We start from the raw sequence: 17,311 nt of genomic DNA, 5'->3' as shown, positions 1-17,311 counted from the left end.
AGCTGGTTCTGGCACCTTCGCGGCCCGGCTCAGCACGCTCCCCAGACAGCAGCCACCCCCAGCGGAAGATATTTCGAGACTTGAGGAATTACGTGCAAAAGCCAATTAGTGACTCTCCGGGATGAGACATCGATTACCCTGCCTGCCTGCCTGCCTGCCTGCCTGCCTGCCTGCCTGCCTGCCTGCCTGCCTGCCTGCCTGCCTGCCTTCTTCCCTCCCTTCCTTCCTTCCTTCCTTCCTTCCTTCCCTCCTTCCCGCCCTGCTTCCCGGCCCCCGCCCCCGGGCTGACCCGCCGCCATGTCGCGGCGCCCGCTGGGTACTGTAGTTTTCGGCGCGGCACGGCGGAGGATGCTTTCCCGCTCCTTAAAATCCCCCTGAAGGAAAGTAAGTTTTTCTTTCGCTGTGGAGAAGGGCGTGCCCCGCGGGCCGCTCTGTGCCGGTGTCCGTAGCCAACCTCCCGCGGCCGGGCTTCTCGGCGGCGGCGCGGGAGGGGCGAGGCGGCGGCGGGGCCACATGCTCCCCGCTGCCCGCGCGGTAAAATGGCGGGGTGGGGCGGTGCGGCCCGCCGCCTTCCCCTGCGCCCGGGCGGCGGCGGGCAGCGGGGCCTTGCCTGGAGGGCCGGGAGGGCCGGTGTGGCCCGCGGCCCGTTCTGAGCCGATGAAGGGGCGTGTGGAGACAGGTTGCTAACGGGCTTATTCATATGAATACTTTTTTTTTTTTTTTTTTAAACTGTGGGACTCCTGCTCAGATTTGCTTCTGGGGAGCTTGATGTGTAGCGTTTTTAAATGTACCGCATTTTAAAAGATTTTAAAATGCACATGGCTTTTATTCTTACGAGTTTGGGGCTTTTTCCCCTCAGCTCTGTTTGGCTTTGAAAAAGTGGTGAAATATTTGCTTTAAAGTAAACATTAAACTTATAACCTCTCATGTTTTGGACTTTGATTCTTTGTCTGCTGTTTGCAGAGTTGGGGGTTTACCAACGTTAACATTGGCCCCCTCTTTTATTTTTTTTTTTTAATCTACCCCCTTGAAATTAACGAGCAGTTAACACTTACTTCACCGTGTGTGTAAAACTGCAATAGTGACACAGAGAGGGTGTTATGATTCCCCGTCCTCCCCAATCACACACACACACACACCCCTATTCTGGTAGTAGCTTCTGCTGAGGCATCCATCGATGGTTAAAGACACTGAGCACTTCCAGCTTCCTAGGTAGAACCTGACGTGTCAAAATTTAGTACTTTGAGGGTGGCTGTAAAACTTTATGATCCTGTTTATTTTTAGCAATGAAACTTCAGGTAATGTTTTGCCCAGGAAATGCACAACCTGGCTGTGTGGAAGATTGCACCAGAAGGCAAGGTGCCTGTCTTGCAGAGCCTCAGTTTAACCCGCGAAAGACATGTGTTCTATTCTCATCTGTGATTCAGGCCTTCAGTGTGATGCTCCGATTTCTGCAGGGGTGAAACACAGATAATAATGACTTTTCTTTGTTTATTTTGTTTTATAAAGTGATCTGATATACCACACTATATGGCCAGGTGAGAGAGGAATTAGTCCAAAGTAAAACACATGAGCAGAAGAAGCTTGTTTAAACCCAAAGCTATAACTAAAAACTGTAATTGCCACCTGATTCTGGAGGCCTCTGAACTCCTTAATTAATTCTTCATGATATTGAAACCTTGTAGAAATTAAAAGTTATCTAAGGCCATGTTTTCTTTCAGGATGAGCCTGATGCAGCCCTAGCTTAAACTTGCAGTTCTGTCATCATATTTTGGCTGTTTTGCCACTTCGGGTGCCATGGCTGTTTGTTTGTACCTTAAGTTGCACCAGCAGAGCTGCCTGCACAATTGGCACGTTGAATTCCCTCTGGAAACCGATCCACATAGGAAAAAGACATGACAAGGCATGGAACTCTTACTGTCCCCAGCCCTTATTTGATTCTCTGATCCAACCTGCTCTGTGACTGTAAACAGGCTGGGGCAAAAGGTAGGAATGAGTAGTTGGGTGAGAAGGTAAATTGTGAAGCAGCATTTGCCACTGATTGCATTACAGTCTCTGGATCAATCAAAATGATCTGAGGGTGGCATTGCACAGGACAGCTGGTCTGACAAGCAGTTTGCTGTGGCATAACCAAGCTCTTTTCACCTTCTCTGGCTGCCTGCTGCTGCTGCTTCCCTCATACTCTCTGTGGTGATTACTTCATCCCTCGGGAAGTTAGTTTAGCTCACTAAGCTGACAGAAAACTACTTCCTTTATATGTGCATATAGATATCATTTACTTTACTGACTTGGTTGCTGTTGTAGTGTTGGCTTTCCAGCATTTATTGTCTTGCTGATTCAAGTGACTGCACACCCTTGGCACACATGGGAGGGAGAGGGAAGGAGAGACTGGAGGTGGAGAAGTTGGTGGAACCAATGGGAAGCTGCACCAGCAAAGGGCAGCACAAGCCAGTTGTGAAACACCAGTCAATGAACCTGCAGTTTGCACATTTCAGCCCCCCAGTTCATCTCCAAGCTTGGATGGTGTCCAGCAGTTGGCAGAGGTTCACCGAGAAGGCCAGCCTGGAGCTCACTTCACGTGTACTGAGATCTGTGCGTACTCATAATGTGCAGCGGACTCAAGAAGTTACTCGGCCTGACGATTAGAGTGTTAATTCAGAAAACAAAAGAGCTGGGTTCAGCCTGAGAGGGTTTGGGACCATGCGACCTGGCTGCTGGTGAGTTCAGCAGCCAAGGAAAGGATGGCTAGTTCCTGGGAGGGAATACAGCAGCAGTCTAGCTGTTGAATTTGGGAGGAGGAAGTTCTAGGTTCTGACTTCTCCAGTCCATTCTTTCAAATTTTGTAACCCATTACAGGTCTACGAAAAAAACACATAAATGGTCCTGACTGCTAGGGCTAGAAACTAATACTACACTCGATGGGGTGGTGGCAGAATTGCACAGCCTCCCCAGTTTTGTGTTTTTTTCTGTCCACTGTGAGTCTGCTTTTCTTTTTCATCTCCTGCCTAACTTCAAGAAGAAGAGTGAACCTTCTCCTTTGGTACAAAAGCCAAGTGATAAAGAGTTCTTTTCCAGGGATGGGTGTGTGTGGGTCTGAACCTTCTCAGTGACTCTGGGCTTGGGTTCTCTGTGTTTGGGGTAAGTGCTGCCACTGCTGGGCCATTTTGTAGACTAAGCTCTAGGAAAAGTAGGAGTTAAGGTGCTCTGGGCAAGGACCATATCTTTTGTATAAAGAAACTTAAATGTCTGTGTCAGGTTTCCTAAATCCCAGTGTTAGGAAGCTAAGGTATTTCAGCTTTCAAATAGGCTGCAGCAAATATTAGATGTTACATGTTGCAGCGATACAGTAGATTGTTGCTGCCTGAAAGGCAGGTCTTGCCCTCAAATTCTTCTGCTCAGCTCTGTTGTCTCATCCATTCATTTTTGGTGTCTCTAGACCTTGACTGATTGCACTTCAAGCTAGCTGAGCTTAAAGAAATCTGGGTTTGATTGTTTTGGGTTTTGGGGTTTTTTTTTCCCCGCTTAGGTTAGTTCTATGAAGTCTCAATTAATTGACTATGCTCAAGTCAGCACCAGAGCTAGTACAAGGAAGGGGAAAGTGTATCTGAGTTCATGACATCCCCTTTCAATGACAGTCAAGGTATATAAATGGGTCCAACATGGGTAAATTTTTGCTGCAAAGTGTAAACCTGTTTGATCAGCAAATAGATTTTAGTGAAGGGCTGCAGCACTTTGGATGCTGGACAGTACAACATTTTAAATATATCTATATGTCCCATTGTCCCTCCACCCTTGTTGCAGCACTCTCCAAACTAACCAGCTGCAACAAGGTCTTTTACCATCTCATACCAACATACTCTTCATGCCAGTCCCTCTGCTCCCTTCTCCTAGTCTCTCCTCATCCCAGACATGCATTCTCTCTCTTCTCTCTGCTTCTTCCTCCCCTCTCTTCCTCAGCTGCTCCCTCTTCATTGGTTGCCCAACCTCTTAACAGAACAGCCACAGCTGCACCTGTTCTACATCAGCCAACCCACCGCCCCTGAAGCCAGCCCACAGCTGTATATTATCAATGCTAATTAACCCAGCTTCATTCTTCTACACACCCTCAGCTCAGATTTTTTTGAAAGTAAGACACTACAAAGTCTCTTCTTATACTACTTTGTTTTGTGGCACCTTTTTCACACATGTTGTCAATATTTGGCATAGTTGTGTCACCTAAGCAAAACACACTCCACCCAGGTCTTTCAATCAAGGAACACAGAGAAAACCAACAGCACTGGAACTTAATTTTAAAAAAATAAAAAAGACACTATCTGAAGCAGTGAGCTGCCACTAGTCATACCCTTTACTGTCTGTACTATATTGCATAGATCTTATTTTAATTGTGCCTTTTTTTACTGCTTTAGTTAGGGGGTGATGTAATAAGGCAATAATTTAGTATGAGATTCCACTTAGTTGAGATAAAATATTTCAATAACTTGCACCACACGCTTATGATGTGAAACTGAAACTTGGGAAAAAAATCGCTTAAGTTTACATTTTCTTATAGTTATCTTTGTAAATGCAACCAAGGAGCTGAGTTTAACTCCCAAGGCTGTGTACAGGATCAGTTCAAGAAAAAGTCAGTGACTCCTGTCCCTTCCCTGTTAGTTTGTCACCTCATCTCACTTCTACCTGTACTTAAAATCTCATAGTGCCTTGTGGAGGAGTCAGGATGGGGAAAGCTATCAGATACTGTTGGGTTTGCCTTTCTTATTTTATTTTCTCTGCTCCACAGGCCCTGACCTAGTGGAAGAGTTGCCCAGCTTCTTGGTGAGCCATACCTTTTGTGGAGGATAAAGGTCTCTAGGCTGATGCTCTTCCAGTAAGGCTGGTGACTTACTACTGGCAACTTCAGGGATAGGCTCTGGGAATCGACTTGTCTTCACTCCATTTTTGTCCTCTTTTCTTGGATACACAAAGTGATTAGCTTGTTTCTGCTTTCCTGTTCCTACTTCATATAAGGACCTAGTAATAGACCCTTGCCTGAAATGCCACTTGTCTTTCCTTTAAAACATCTTTTAAGCAAACATATCTTCCTTGTTTACAATAGCAGACAAAGGTTGCTGAAGGTAATTTCGTACCATGTTTTGGAATCTTTAAGGATTTCACCTATTGCTTCCAAAAAACCTGAGTGCGTGATAATCCTCACAGAAGAAATCATCTACCTTGTGAATGGCTTTAGGTCTTTTGAGAACAATTTTTTGACTCCTGGATTAGTGACAAAATAAAAAGAAAAGTCACCTCTCGGAATTTTTATTTTTAATGCAAGATCTTGCTGGGCAGCAGAGGGCCTACACAACATCTTTCTATGTTAGTGTGAAAAAGAAATGTTGCCACTGCTAGATTTGAGCCTCCTAAACTGGGACTGCCACCAGAAGTTCTCAAGCTACATCTCTCAATAAAAGTTGCTAGGATACCACTTGTGGGATGCACAAGTAACACTGAGTTTCAAAACAAATGATTGAAACTTGGTTTTTACTCACATGTTGTAATAAATGGTTACATTTTATTTGAACGTATGATACACAGCTTGTTCTATTTACTTGTTCCATATAAAACTATGCTATATATTATTTATTTTTTTTTCCAGCTGACAGTACTATTAGAATATGTTACTTCAGGCAAAAAAAGGAAGTGATTCTTTGACTAAATTGCCAGCATGGTGAATTAATTTAGCTGGCAAGGTGTCACTGGATCTTCAAGCCTGTCCTACTGTTTTTAAGCAGTAGGCTTAATGGAGCATGAATATGCACCATGCACCTTGTTCTTTCATACTGTTGATATGCAAAGGACCATGCATAGCCTCATTTTTATGCACAGCAAAAACGCATGGCCTCTTTTTTAGATAAAAAAAGAATGTTTACAATCTTATTAGTAGATGTTTTTTAACTGCAAAAAATATCTGGATTGGTACAGAATTTATTTTGCACGTTTAGAAACAACAGGATGTGTTGCTTCTGCTCTGCAAAGTTTTTGCTCCTCACTCCTAAACCATTTGTTTGTAAGTTTCTGATCCCTCTTCCCAGCTGGAATAGCAGGACTTTCCTGTTCATTGGCTAGCGGCAGGGTGTCGTCAATGGGGCGGTTAATGATGGGACACGGTACTACATTTTAACCAGAGGCTGCTTATCTCCATTCTCTTTGCGCATCTGAACTCTTGAATACTACTTTCCAGCACATAGGAGAGAGTAAGTTTGTTCTTTGTTTGCGTTTAAATCTCTACACTCAGTTCTGAGGTACCTGTAAGAAAAATACGCAATGTGTATAGTTCAAGCTCTTAAGACAAAATCTGCCTTAAAAATTACTATTTAATGATGACTGTCTCTGGATAGCGCTGTGAAACATGCTCCCTTGGTTTAACTTTAGTGTAGGAGATAGCTGCCTGATACATGATAAATGTGTATTCTTTTATATTGCATTCTTTTGTCCTTGGTTACTGTCTTCATCTAATTCATCCCTTTGTTGTAGCCAGTCCTTTATTGTTATCTTTTCTTTTTGCTTGAATTGTAATATAAAAGACGTTTAGCATAAATTGGTGTCCCAAATATGTATATCATAACTCATAATTTTTACCCCAACGTACTTTTTTGGTTTGTAAGTAATCCTGGAGTTTTGTAATTAAAACATCTCTGCAACATGTACATTTTGTCTAACACTTTGACTAAAAAGCTGCTGGTCTCCCCCAGCCTGAAACTACAATCAAATTTTAACTCCAGTGTGTTTAGTTCATAGTTAACAACTCTGTGCTAATATTCTGTATTTTATCCTTCTATTCATGTGTATTTTGTCTTTATTCTGACTGGATGTTTTGCCTAAAAGTATCGCTCTGAACAAATCCTTCCTTCCTTAATGGATTAAAATACATTAGCAAATGGCATAGGAATACCTTCTAAAACACGTGAGCTCTTTCTGTCTGAAGTTTATTACAGAGGGCTTGGATTTAAAAATTAGGGTCACCATATGCATTGCATAGTGCCTTCAGAGCAGAAGCTTTTTCCTGCGTAGTCCAGGTCCTCAGGAAGGCAGGTTTCTCCAGGGTCACAGCTATCTGAACAGCTTTAAAGTCAGGCTGTAGCGGCGGATGTGAGGGAGAGGCACGTGCCCCTGACATATCAGTTGGCTGAAAATTTGCCTTCTATCATGTCTTTTTGCTTTTCCCTTAGAAATCTGTTGAGGGTTTTTTTTTTTCCTTTTATTTAAGATGTGTTTTGTGCTAGTTGTCTCTCTGTCCTCCCACAAAAGAGAGGACTGCAGAGGAGATCTGACTTTTTGCTGCTTTTGGAAATGGAGCTGTCACCTGTGTGTATTCAAGCTGCATTTTGTGTCAGGGGTTTTTCTCTGAGCTGGCCTTGGGAGGCACTGTACACATGGGCAAGCACAGGTCAAGGACCAGGTGCTTAATGGAAGAAGCACAGGGAGCGACCAAGGGTTGTGTGTTACGTGTGCCGGGATTACAACAGGGACACTGGTTGTTCCGTTTGACTAAAACTCTTATCTGGACTGCGTTCCTCCTCCTGATGAATGGGAGGTGATTTGTATAGCAGATGGACACATCATTCCTCTTCGCTGGCTGTGCAAAGGCCTTTGAACAAATTGTGCCCTTTTCAGCACAAACCTGTTCTTGTTTATTCTGATTACATAACAGTTTAAGCCATTTTTATAGGTTTAGATTGTTATTTTGCATATGCTAAGATTTAAAGTTTTTAGATGATTTTTTGCAAGTAGTGCATGTAGCACTTGGGCTTAGGACCACCTGTCAAATTGTAGCTGCTTGCTTTCTGCTTTGTTGAACAGGTTCTTCAGGGACCATTTGACTTCTGTGAATAAAACTCTTACTTTAACCAGTGCAGTGGCGTCATTTGTATATGTAATTTATATATGGCTGGACTAATGTGACTCTAACAGCTTATTCTTTGAATAGCTTAGGAAGCTAGCCTTTGCTTTTCAATGAACTCCACAAATAAAGACGTATGTACTTATTTTATAAATTATGTACCTACTTTATTTCTTTATTTACTGTTTTCTGAATTCCAGTAGTTTTTTTCAGTGTAAGTGAAAGTGTTAGCTGTGTGGTATCATTGTTGGGATAGCAATTCTGAGGTGACATACATCAGCAAATATGTAGAGAATATGCATAGAAGTGAATGTATCTTAAAAAGCAAAGGCTAACTTTCAAAGCTGCTCAAAGGAAAAAATGTAATCTTGATGTCAGTCCAATATGTGTAAGTTATGTGTACACACAGAGATAACGACATAGGGAGGGCAAAACAGAGTTCATTTCATTTTTGTGACCATTTTGTTTCCAAACTGCTGAAAAGGTTTTGGACAGTTTAAAATTGTAATGAAATTGTGGCCTTTGTTCATACACCTACTTTCTGCAGGCCAAAGGAGTGTTAATGTGTTTTTGTAAAACTCAGTAGAACAGGAGGGAGGAGTGGATGTCCAGCAGTACCTTCCCAGAGTGAGCTCCTTTATTAGTGACACCTGGTCTTCCCTGTTGTTTGCCTCGTGGTTATTCTCTCCTAAGGAAAGCTAGAGCTGGAAGTTGATTTCCCTCTCCCATTGCTCGTAGCCTTTCCTTCTCATAAAGTATTTAGAGCTCTTTCAGATATTGCCTCTAAAAACCCTTGAGTGGCCCCATTCAGCGTTTACCACAGTAATACTGTGCTCATATAGTTAGTTCATCAGAAAGGCTTTGCCCTTTGCAGACTTGGATTCTCCAGGAATTTCTGTAGGCCACAAATCACAGCCTGGTCACTCATAAGGGGTTTTCCTATATCACAGCCTTCTGAATGACTTAGAGCAATTGCCAATCTGACTAAAGGAAAACCAGGACAGATTGCCCTGTGGGTTAATTCTGTGTTCTGGAGCGTTTCAGTCTTTGACATTTAGTTTATATCTGATTAAGTCAGATACCCATTTTCATGTACATATCTCTCTCTTTTGTTTTTTGATCAACAAAACCCTTATAGAAATACTGTTGCCTGAAACTAAGTGACTTTCACCTCTGTTGTGAGTTGTGTTGCACCCAGCGCTTAAAACCAAGGTCTGTGAAGCTCTTGCTTTCCTAACCTCACGCAGCTAATTCTGGCTGTTCCGCTTGTGTTCTGGTTTTATGCAGACTAATGGCTGACCGAGTGCTTGTGATTGGCAGTGGAGGGAGAGAGCATGCGCTGGCCTGGAAGTTGGCCCAGTCCCCACATGTGAAACATGTTTTTGTTGCTCCAGGAAATGCAGGAACAGCTGACAATGGAAAAATTTCAAATTCAGGTAAAACCAAAAAAAATATACCATTTTAAAATTTTTTAACCAGTAAGTTCTCTAGTCATCAATCTGAAATCACAACTGTTAATGTGGAAGGATTATTATTACTATTTTTTAAGGGTTTGGACATGTGAAATGGATTATACAGATGCAGTTAAGAAGAGCAAAGCCTTGTGCAACAGCCATTCATTTTATATGATCTCAGTTGTGATACTTAATTCTTTAGGTTTGGAGGATGCAGCTAAAACTCCGTCTGTCTGCTGCATGTTCCTCCAGGAATACAGCTCTGGATAGCTGCTCCGGTTCCCGCCTCCCAGCAGCCTAGCAGGGAAGGGGTGGCGGTTTCTTTGTACACACTGAAGATCAACAACTGGCTGGTGAGCAGCTGAAAAGTGCCTGAAGCAAATGCCAGCACCTAAAGTACTAAATTCACTACTGTATTTTCAGAAGTGCATTGAAGCCCTGTGATCCCTGCAGCCTTTGATGGGAATACTTTCTCACCTGAAATGTTCAACCAGAAAAAAAAAAAATCATGCCTTTGTCTTAGTGACCTTAAGAAGTTAAGGCTATTTTCAAATCTTTCTCTCTTTGTGCTGTAACTGCCTGTTTTGAGATTCTAGCTTAATATGTTAAGCTCTGACTAGCTGTAGTTGAAACTATTAATAGTTAATAATTTTGAGAAATCAAGCTTAAGGTATTTCAAATTGAGCATCCAAAATTACGTGCTGCATTTAAAAAAAAATACTGGTCTAAGGTGCTTGCCTGGAGGCACACAGTGAATCAGTACAAACCCAGGGGGATTACTCAGATATTCCTGTGTCATGTCCTTTATATAACAGATCCTGAATTAGGTACTTTACAGCAAGCAACTTAAGTTTCCACTTCAAAACATGTGATAACATACAGAATTAAAGTTAACATAGTATGCATATGAGCATGAATTATATACATTCTCTTTCTGCATTCCTATTTGTGAGTAAAATCTTTTTTTTGTTACCATCTCATGTGGAAACATGAATCCTGTCAGATCTTTGTACAGCAGGTAATTATTGTATTTAATTCCATTGGAATGCTTAATTACAGGCTGTTTGTCCTTAATTTCTTTGACTAGTCACAGTATCGTAAGTATTTTTTTTGTTCTATTTGGCCTCTGAGGAGAGGGCCCAAGGGAAGAGCATGACAGAAAAGTCATACATTTCCTTCTCATCCCAGAAAGTCAAAGATTTTTACCCTTGTGCTAAATGGAGTCAATGCCAGCCTGTATGGCTTGCAGAATGTTCATTTCAGCATTTTTTTGCAAGTGGTGTCTTTTAAAAACTGCTGCACTTTTCTCTCACCTTGTTATTTCATAAAAAATACTGAACCCTCAACTGGAAAATATTTGAGCATGCTTGAGCCAGGTCCATGAAATCTACCATATGTACTAAAATATTTTTTTCTAGAATATGGACTCACATGTACTTTGGGAGAGAAATCCTCAGCCAACTAGGAGGTGGGAAGAATCTAAAATTTGTGAAGTGTTTGACTTCTTTGGTTTTTAATATCTGCTCAGGCATTTTAGTCCTACCACTGGGGTTTAGATTTTAAGTCAGGGGAGAAAATGGAAAACAGCTTTATAGAAGCCCTGTTATATTGTGTGAGCCTGGGCAGCAACATCTGTGAAACTGCTACCATTGTTTCTGGTTTTTTTGGTATAATCAAGATTTGACTTTGCAAGTTCATCCTCCCTTCATGGTTGATGAGATTGCCTTTAATTAGCATTGCAACTCTAGTTCTCAGATGATTTCTGAAACATATAAAGGTGAGCTTAAAATTATAAATAACCTTGCATTTTCAAAACTTGCCTGTATCTAAGTAAAAAAAAAAAGAAGTTTTATGGTTAATTTGAGTCAGTAATCATTTCTGACAATAAAGGCAGATTTAGGTTAAGTGACTAGTTTTATAGTCAACTTATATGTAATTAGCAGGGCAATTTTGGTGCCAGAAGCACACAGAATGGCCTGATGAACCCAGAGATAGACATATGAATGTCTGTGAATGGACTTTACTGGCCTGACACCTCCTTCCGTCACATTTTTAGCTCTCCGTGTAACGTACACTCTTAACTTTAAGCTCTAGCTTTGTAAACCTTGATCCAAGGTCCTTCTGTCTGGTTCAAAAGGAGTGTTCAGCTGTCATTTTGAGAAATAAAACACAGCTACAAAAATGTCCCCTTTCTGTCTACATCCTGAGGAAAATGATGTTTGGGGGCAACATTGAAATTATGTATTAACAATGTGATTTATTCCTTTCCGTTTGTTACTAGGACATTTCCACGTCATATAAATCCTCTGCCATATTCACTGTTCATATCACTAGTAGATCAGATCTGTGGCAAGACAATTTGGGTTGAAAAGCGCAATTACCTTACAGACTCATTCCTTCCCTGCTCCCCTTTGCATGGATAGATGTCATGGGTAACAGAGATCATCCCTCTGCAGTTGCCCACCAGAGCTCCCGCTGTCTTTGGTTGGGATCTCCTGTTCTCCAGCAGCTTTCACAACAGCCCCATGGGACTGAAAGACAATTGACCTTCATGTTAATCAGTACTTTAAAGCCAAGTGTGTTATGCCTTTGGTTTTGCTCTGTTTTGAGCCAGAAGTTAACTGGCATAAATTGCTCCCAGAAGTCAAAGGCCTTGGCTTCTTACAAATATTGGTGAAACAAAATAATTGAACTGTTAAATGAGTATCAAGGAGAAACTTTTTATTAGTGTTCAGTCTGGTTTTTTCCCCCACTCCACCCGAATAGGGTAAATCTATAACCAAAATGTAGGTTTCTGACAGTTGCTTTTATGACATCTCTTAGGCAGAAATAGCTGCTTCTCTTGTGGAAGGAGGCAATTTACTCATGCAGGATGGCAGGAGCGCAGTGGGTACCGACACAAGATATGTCTGTCCAGCAGAAACTGCTGAATCACAGCCTCTCCCTTCTCTTTTATCACTTCCCAGGAAACCAGTTGGAAGAGACCATCAGCTCCCGGCATGCTTGCCAGTACAGTCACTAACAGGAGATCACAGGCAAAACTTAAAGCAAAGTATTTCAGCTGCAAGGAGGGTCTGTGCTGTGCTGTACTGTGCTCCCTTTGCCAACTTCAGGCCCTGATGTGTTAGTCCCCTTCCTGCAGGGTCAGCCAGTCCACCCCGGGTTGTGCTCACCACTTTTTTGGCTCTCTCTGGGATCGTGTTCCCATCCTCTGTAGACCTTGGCTTTATTTATTCTTGATAAAAGCAGTGGAATTGCATTGCCTTTGCGTAAACTTTTTATCATGAGATTTGACATTATTGTCTTTTGTGCAAGCTTTTTCTTTTGTTTACACAGGTTTTGGCATCCCAAGTACCGTCATATTAAATGTTTGTCTATGGAAAGCCTAATGGTCGGTCATAAAAGCCTAAGACCAAATATCCTTACCTGTAATTACAACACCTGCCCTTATTAAGTTTAGCCTACAGCAAAAAAATGTTCAGATTCCCCTTTGTTTCAGTAGGGTCCATTTAGTGTGGCAATTTTTAGCTGGCGCTACAGAAAGAAGGAAAAAAGAAAGCAGCTGCAGTCTCACCACCAGCCACTCATTCCTGTCCCCTACACTGTGCTGGCACAAGCATGTGTAAAGCTTCATTTATGGTGACCCTACTCAGGGAGAAGAGTGGCTGAAAAATGCATATATATATATATATATATATATATACACACATATGTAAAAATATGTAATTTTGCTTGTGAGTTATTTTTCACTTGGATCCTTCACAATGATTCTTGGGCTTGGAAACAGGATGTTCCTAGATATGAAATCAGTTTACTGTATAGCCCCAAACTTTTTTTCCTCACCTTCAAGAGAAGGTGGGTTGACAATGCATATCAAACCACAGCCTTTGCTTGAGGGTTTGGTGGTGCATTTTGTTCTAAGCCTTGTGTGTAAGTCTGTGTATCAGTGTGCGCCTCACTATTCCAGATTCACAGTGACCTGCCGTTCCAGAGTATGTGACTGGTGAAAATGCTGCTTCAGTGTTATGTGATAAATAAGTGCTAAACAACAGTAATTAATACAGTCTTACCGCCCTTTTGTATCTTCAACAGCTGTTTCAGTCAGCAATCATGCTGCACTTGCCCAGTTCTGCAGAGATCAGGACATCAAGCTGGTTGTGGTTGGTCCGGAGGTTCCTCTTGCTGCTGGTAAGAGAAAACAAACAAAAAATCATAGCCTTCATAATTTAGGAAGAAAATAGATTTTAGTCCCTATCTTCCGTGTACCACTCAACAGTGTCTCAGTGTCTTCAATAGGAATGGAAACAGCTCCTCCATGGCAGTTTGCCTGAAATGCAGCATTGTGCTATGATGAAAATTAATTTTTGAAGGGTATTGTGTGAGCAATATAACAGTTAAAATATCCTTAAATGTTCAGTTTCTTTTTAAACGTTTGTGATTAGTAAAAGAGGTGTCAAAGTGTTTCCATATAGGAACCTTAACTAGAATTTTGATTTTCCTATGGAGTTTTCATTTTTTGAAATAGTAATAATTTGAGACTTGGTAAGAAAACCCCACATTTATAAACATGCTGGTAAGTTTTCTATTTTAACCTTTTACGTGATCCAACAACTGTCGTCTTCACAAAAGACTAATGTTGACTTTTTAGCTAAAAGCTATATAAACAAGGGGGAATTGTCATCAAATGCAGCAGATCTTTTTAGCCCAGAATGCTGCAGAGTTACCTGCTCCTCTTTACAGTGAACAATGCATGTAACGCCCGTTTGGTAAAACAGGCACATAGGTATGTATGGCGTACTTTTCCTGAAATACTTGTTCCAACAAATCAGTACATCTGTAGACTTGGACTATCTTACTCACTCCTATAAATCATCTGGTGATTTATAAAATTCTTTTGTGTTGTCATTTTTAGGAATTGTTGATGACTTGACAGCCGCTGGAGTAAGGTGTTTTGGTCCAACAGCAAAGGCAGCTCAGCTGGAGTCCAGTAAGAGCTTTACCAAAGCCTTTTTGGATCGTCATGGGATCCCAACTGCAAGATGGAAATCTTTTACTGATCCTAAAGCAGCATGTAGCTTTATTAATAGGTAAAATTACCGTAATTTTAGAAATATTTTTGTTTACAGCAATGTATGGTGTGCTAGGTATCCAAAACAATCACATGATTACTAATGTATCAATGCTTTTGGCTGTGATAGAACATCTTTAAAGGTTTTGAAGGATAGTCTAACATGACACTATCACACTGCAATAAGTCTGATAATTAAATGGTTCTTATTTACTGCTCTAAAATGAAAATTAATTCAGTGTTCAGTTCACAGGAGAATATAGGGCAAGCTTTCATTTTTTTCGAATTGCCTGCTGTGGAAACCCAGCTTGCAGTCTGATAGTCATATGTTCTGCCTTCTTTGTGCCTTTTCCACAAATATAAATTCTGCATTGGAGACTGACTTAGCAACTGCTGATCAGAATACAATCCAGGTGACCCAAAAATGATACAACAGTAAATTATTAAAAAGAACGCAACCTTACCAGAACAGCAATGAAATTCAGTGGTGGGGAAAAAAACAAGAAGCAGAAACTCTTCATAGGCATAGCATAACAAGAGAAGCCTGGTGTTTGTGTGTTATTCAACAAAGTAGAATGGTTGCTATGAAAACTGACAAGTATTTTGATCTTTCAGCTGTTGAAATGTTCAAAATGTCACAGAATATATTTGCAATACAGAGTGTTTACTGTTGAATCTCTCTCCTCTGTCTTTGAAGTGCAAACTTCCCTGCTTTAGTTGTAAAAGCTAGTGGCCTGGCAGCTGGCAAAGGAGTAATTGTGGCTTCCAACAAGGAAGAGGCCTGCAAAGCTGTTACTGAAATCATGCAGGTGAGTAGAAATGTCACACACTAACTGAAGGAGTTCTCACAAAAAGTTATTAACCATCTCAGAGTCCAAAGATACTAATTTCTATGTAATAGGAACTTGGCTAAAAGATATCAAATCTTTTACCCATTATTTGGACAGTTATGAAGCTCCGTCATATTTATTGCTTGGGGCAGGGTACTCTTTTTAGGCATAGTTCCTGTAGGCTAAAATAAAAGAATTCTGAATGAAAACCCATGCTTATTTCCATATGGTTTGGTGGTTGGGGTTTTTTGGTTTTGGTTTTTTACCATTTGAAACCTCTGCAGCCAAACAGGTACTACAATGCTGTAATATTAACACGGTAATTGAGCTGGATCTTGACAAGAAACATCAGCTTTAGGATTCTAGTCACACAGCACTTAAATGTGTAGTGAAATTCCAGTGGAATGATTGCAAGTTAAGTATACATTTAGGTAGGATATTCAACAAATAATTAGGACCTTCAAAATCTGAAGAGAAGCAAAAAGAAGCGATTTCATCTGAACAGTTAAGACCATGGAGCTGGAAAATAAGGCATATACAGGCCAGGTCCTCAGCTGGGGCCAGCAGCACAGCATCTTACAATTCAGGGGAGCTATGCTGATTCATAGGAGATGTTATCTGACACTCTTGTACTTCAAGAATCAAGAATATAGGGTCTGCACTCACACTTTGCTGTATGTGTGTGTGTGTATGGTTTATGGACAAATACATGTCTTAACATGTGGCCCAATGTCTTGAACAAAAAAATGTATATTAGAGTCTTACAGACCCACAAAATCATCTTGTCGGTGTGGGTTCGATGTTCTTAATTGTCTAAATATGCAGTCAGTGTTCAGACATTGCACTGGAATATGAAAATATTGACCCCTTCTAATGTATTCTATAGAATTGCACTTTCTTACAAAGTAAAAGTTCAGATTATGGACTTGACAGCCATTGCTATTAGTCTCAGTATCATGGGCTCATACTAAAGAAAGTAGAGCATGAGGGATTGCTAAGTCATAAATATCATCTGCAATTTAAAAATGTTCAAGCATAAAATCTGCATTTATTTAAGAACAAACAGAAAAGAGGAGCAAAGATTATACCATTGCTAACATACGCAGGGTGGAGAATGGATTAATAGTCTTAAAATTGTGCTGCGTTTTTCTTGCTGTATGAAAAATTTATTTTCTTGTTATTTTTTTAAGTAGCATAACTGAAACAGAACTAAAGAGCTTTTGTTTTTACTGTAGGATAAGACTTTTGGCACAGCTGGGGAAACTGTTGTTGTTGAAGAACTTCTTGAAGGAGAAGAAGTTTCTGTAAGTGTGCATCTCAGTGTAACACTTTGATTATATCTGTTCTAAACTATTTAGGAAACACTATGTAAGTACCTACAGCAGGGATGTGTAGGATTTTATTACTTAAATTGAAAAGTTTACCTGTTTATAAATAAAGTTGTATTAATTAGGCAGCTGTGTGAAGAACCAAATTTCCTGCAGTCTGTTAAAATAATTCAAATTATGTAAAAATAACTCCAACAGTCATCAGTGGTTGTTGCCACATGGGAAAAAAAAACACCTTAAAAATTTTGAATGTCATTGAGCATGTAGTTCTGTGTTATGATTTCTCTGACAGCAAAGACAGTATAAGGTGTCCCTTCCCTTCCCCTTTGCTACTTCTTCACTGCTGTTTGCTTTTGATAGTTCAGTTATACTAGTTAGCTGTTTGTGAAGCTACAAGCTAAAGACCTTTTTTCAAAGAAATCAACACCACCACCTTGCTTCTTTTCAGTGTTCTGGTTTAGAGCCCAGTGCCATTTGAATCAGTATGAGTAACAGGATGGTGAAGTGCAGATCAAGGCAGGGAGTGGCTGGGAGTAAAGGAGGATGGAGACTTTCTTTAATCAGCTTTGCTGAGGAGGGGGAAACGTTGAACTGCATTGTGAGGGAGCAGTAGGCTCCTTTGGAGCAAGAGAACAATCATCTCAAGACAGGCGCAGGCAGGATCCTCTAACCAGTTTCATTGCCAGAGATACTGCAACTTGGAAGTGCACCCGGGGACAAAGGACCTGGAACTGTTAAATGGCTGTAGAATGTTT

General features: G+C 40.9%; 1 protein-coding gene across 2 annotated transcripts in view; it reads left to right on the top strand.

Moving 5' to 3' along the window:
- Positions 1-366: 366 nt before the first annotated feature.
- GART (phosphoribosylglycinamide formyltransferase, phosphoribosylglycinamide synthetase, phosphoribosylaminoimidazole synthetase) overlaps positions 367-17,311 on the top strand; it is a 39,262-nt gene continuing 22,317 nt past the window's right edge. Inside the window, exons 1-6 of one of the 2 annotated variants that reach the window (XM_056327418.1) lie at positions 367-384; positions 9,164-9,312; positions 13,423-13,518; positions 14,243-14,417; positions 15,096-15,207; positions 16,464-16,532. In XM_056327418.1, coding sequence (XP_056183393.1) covers positions 9,168-9,312; positions 13,423-13,518; positions 14,243-14,417; positions 15,096-15,207; positions 16,464-16,532 — 597 coding nt within the window. In that variant the 5' untranslated portion in view covers positions 367-384; positions 9,164-9,167. Of the gene's footprint in view, positions 385-6,083; positions 6,231-9,163; positions 9,313-13,422; positions 13,519-14,242; positions 14,418-15,095; positions 15,208-16,463; positions 16,533-17,311 lie in introns of those variants that run through there. The other variant, XM_056327417.1, reaches the window with a different exon arrangement.

This window comes from Falco biarmicus, chromosome 2 (assembly GCF_023638135.1).
Source record: "Falco biarmicus isolate bFalBia1 chromosome 2, bFalBia1.pri, whole genome shotgun sequence".
Lineage (NCBI taxonomy): Eukaryota > Metazoa > Chordata > Aves > Falconiformes > Falconidae > Falco > Falco biarmicus.
This window is presented reverse-complemented; position numbering and strand designations above follow the sequence as displayed.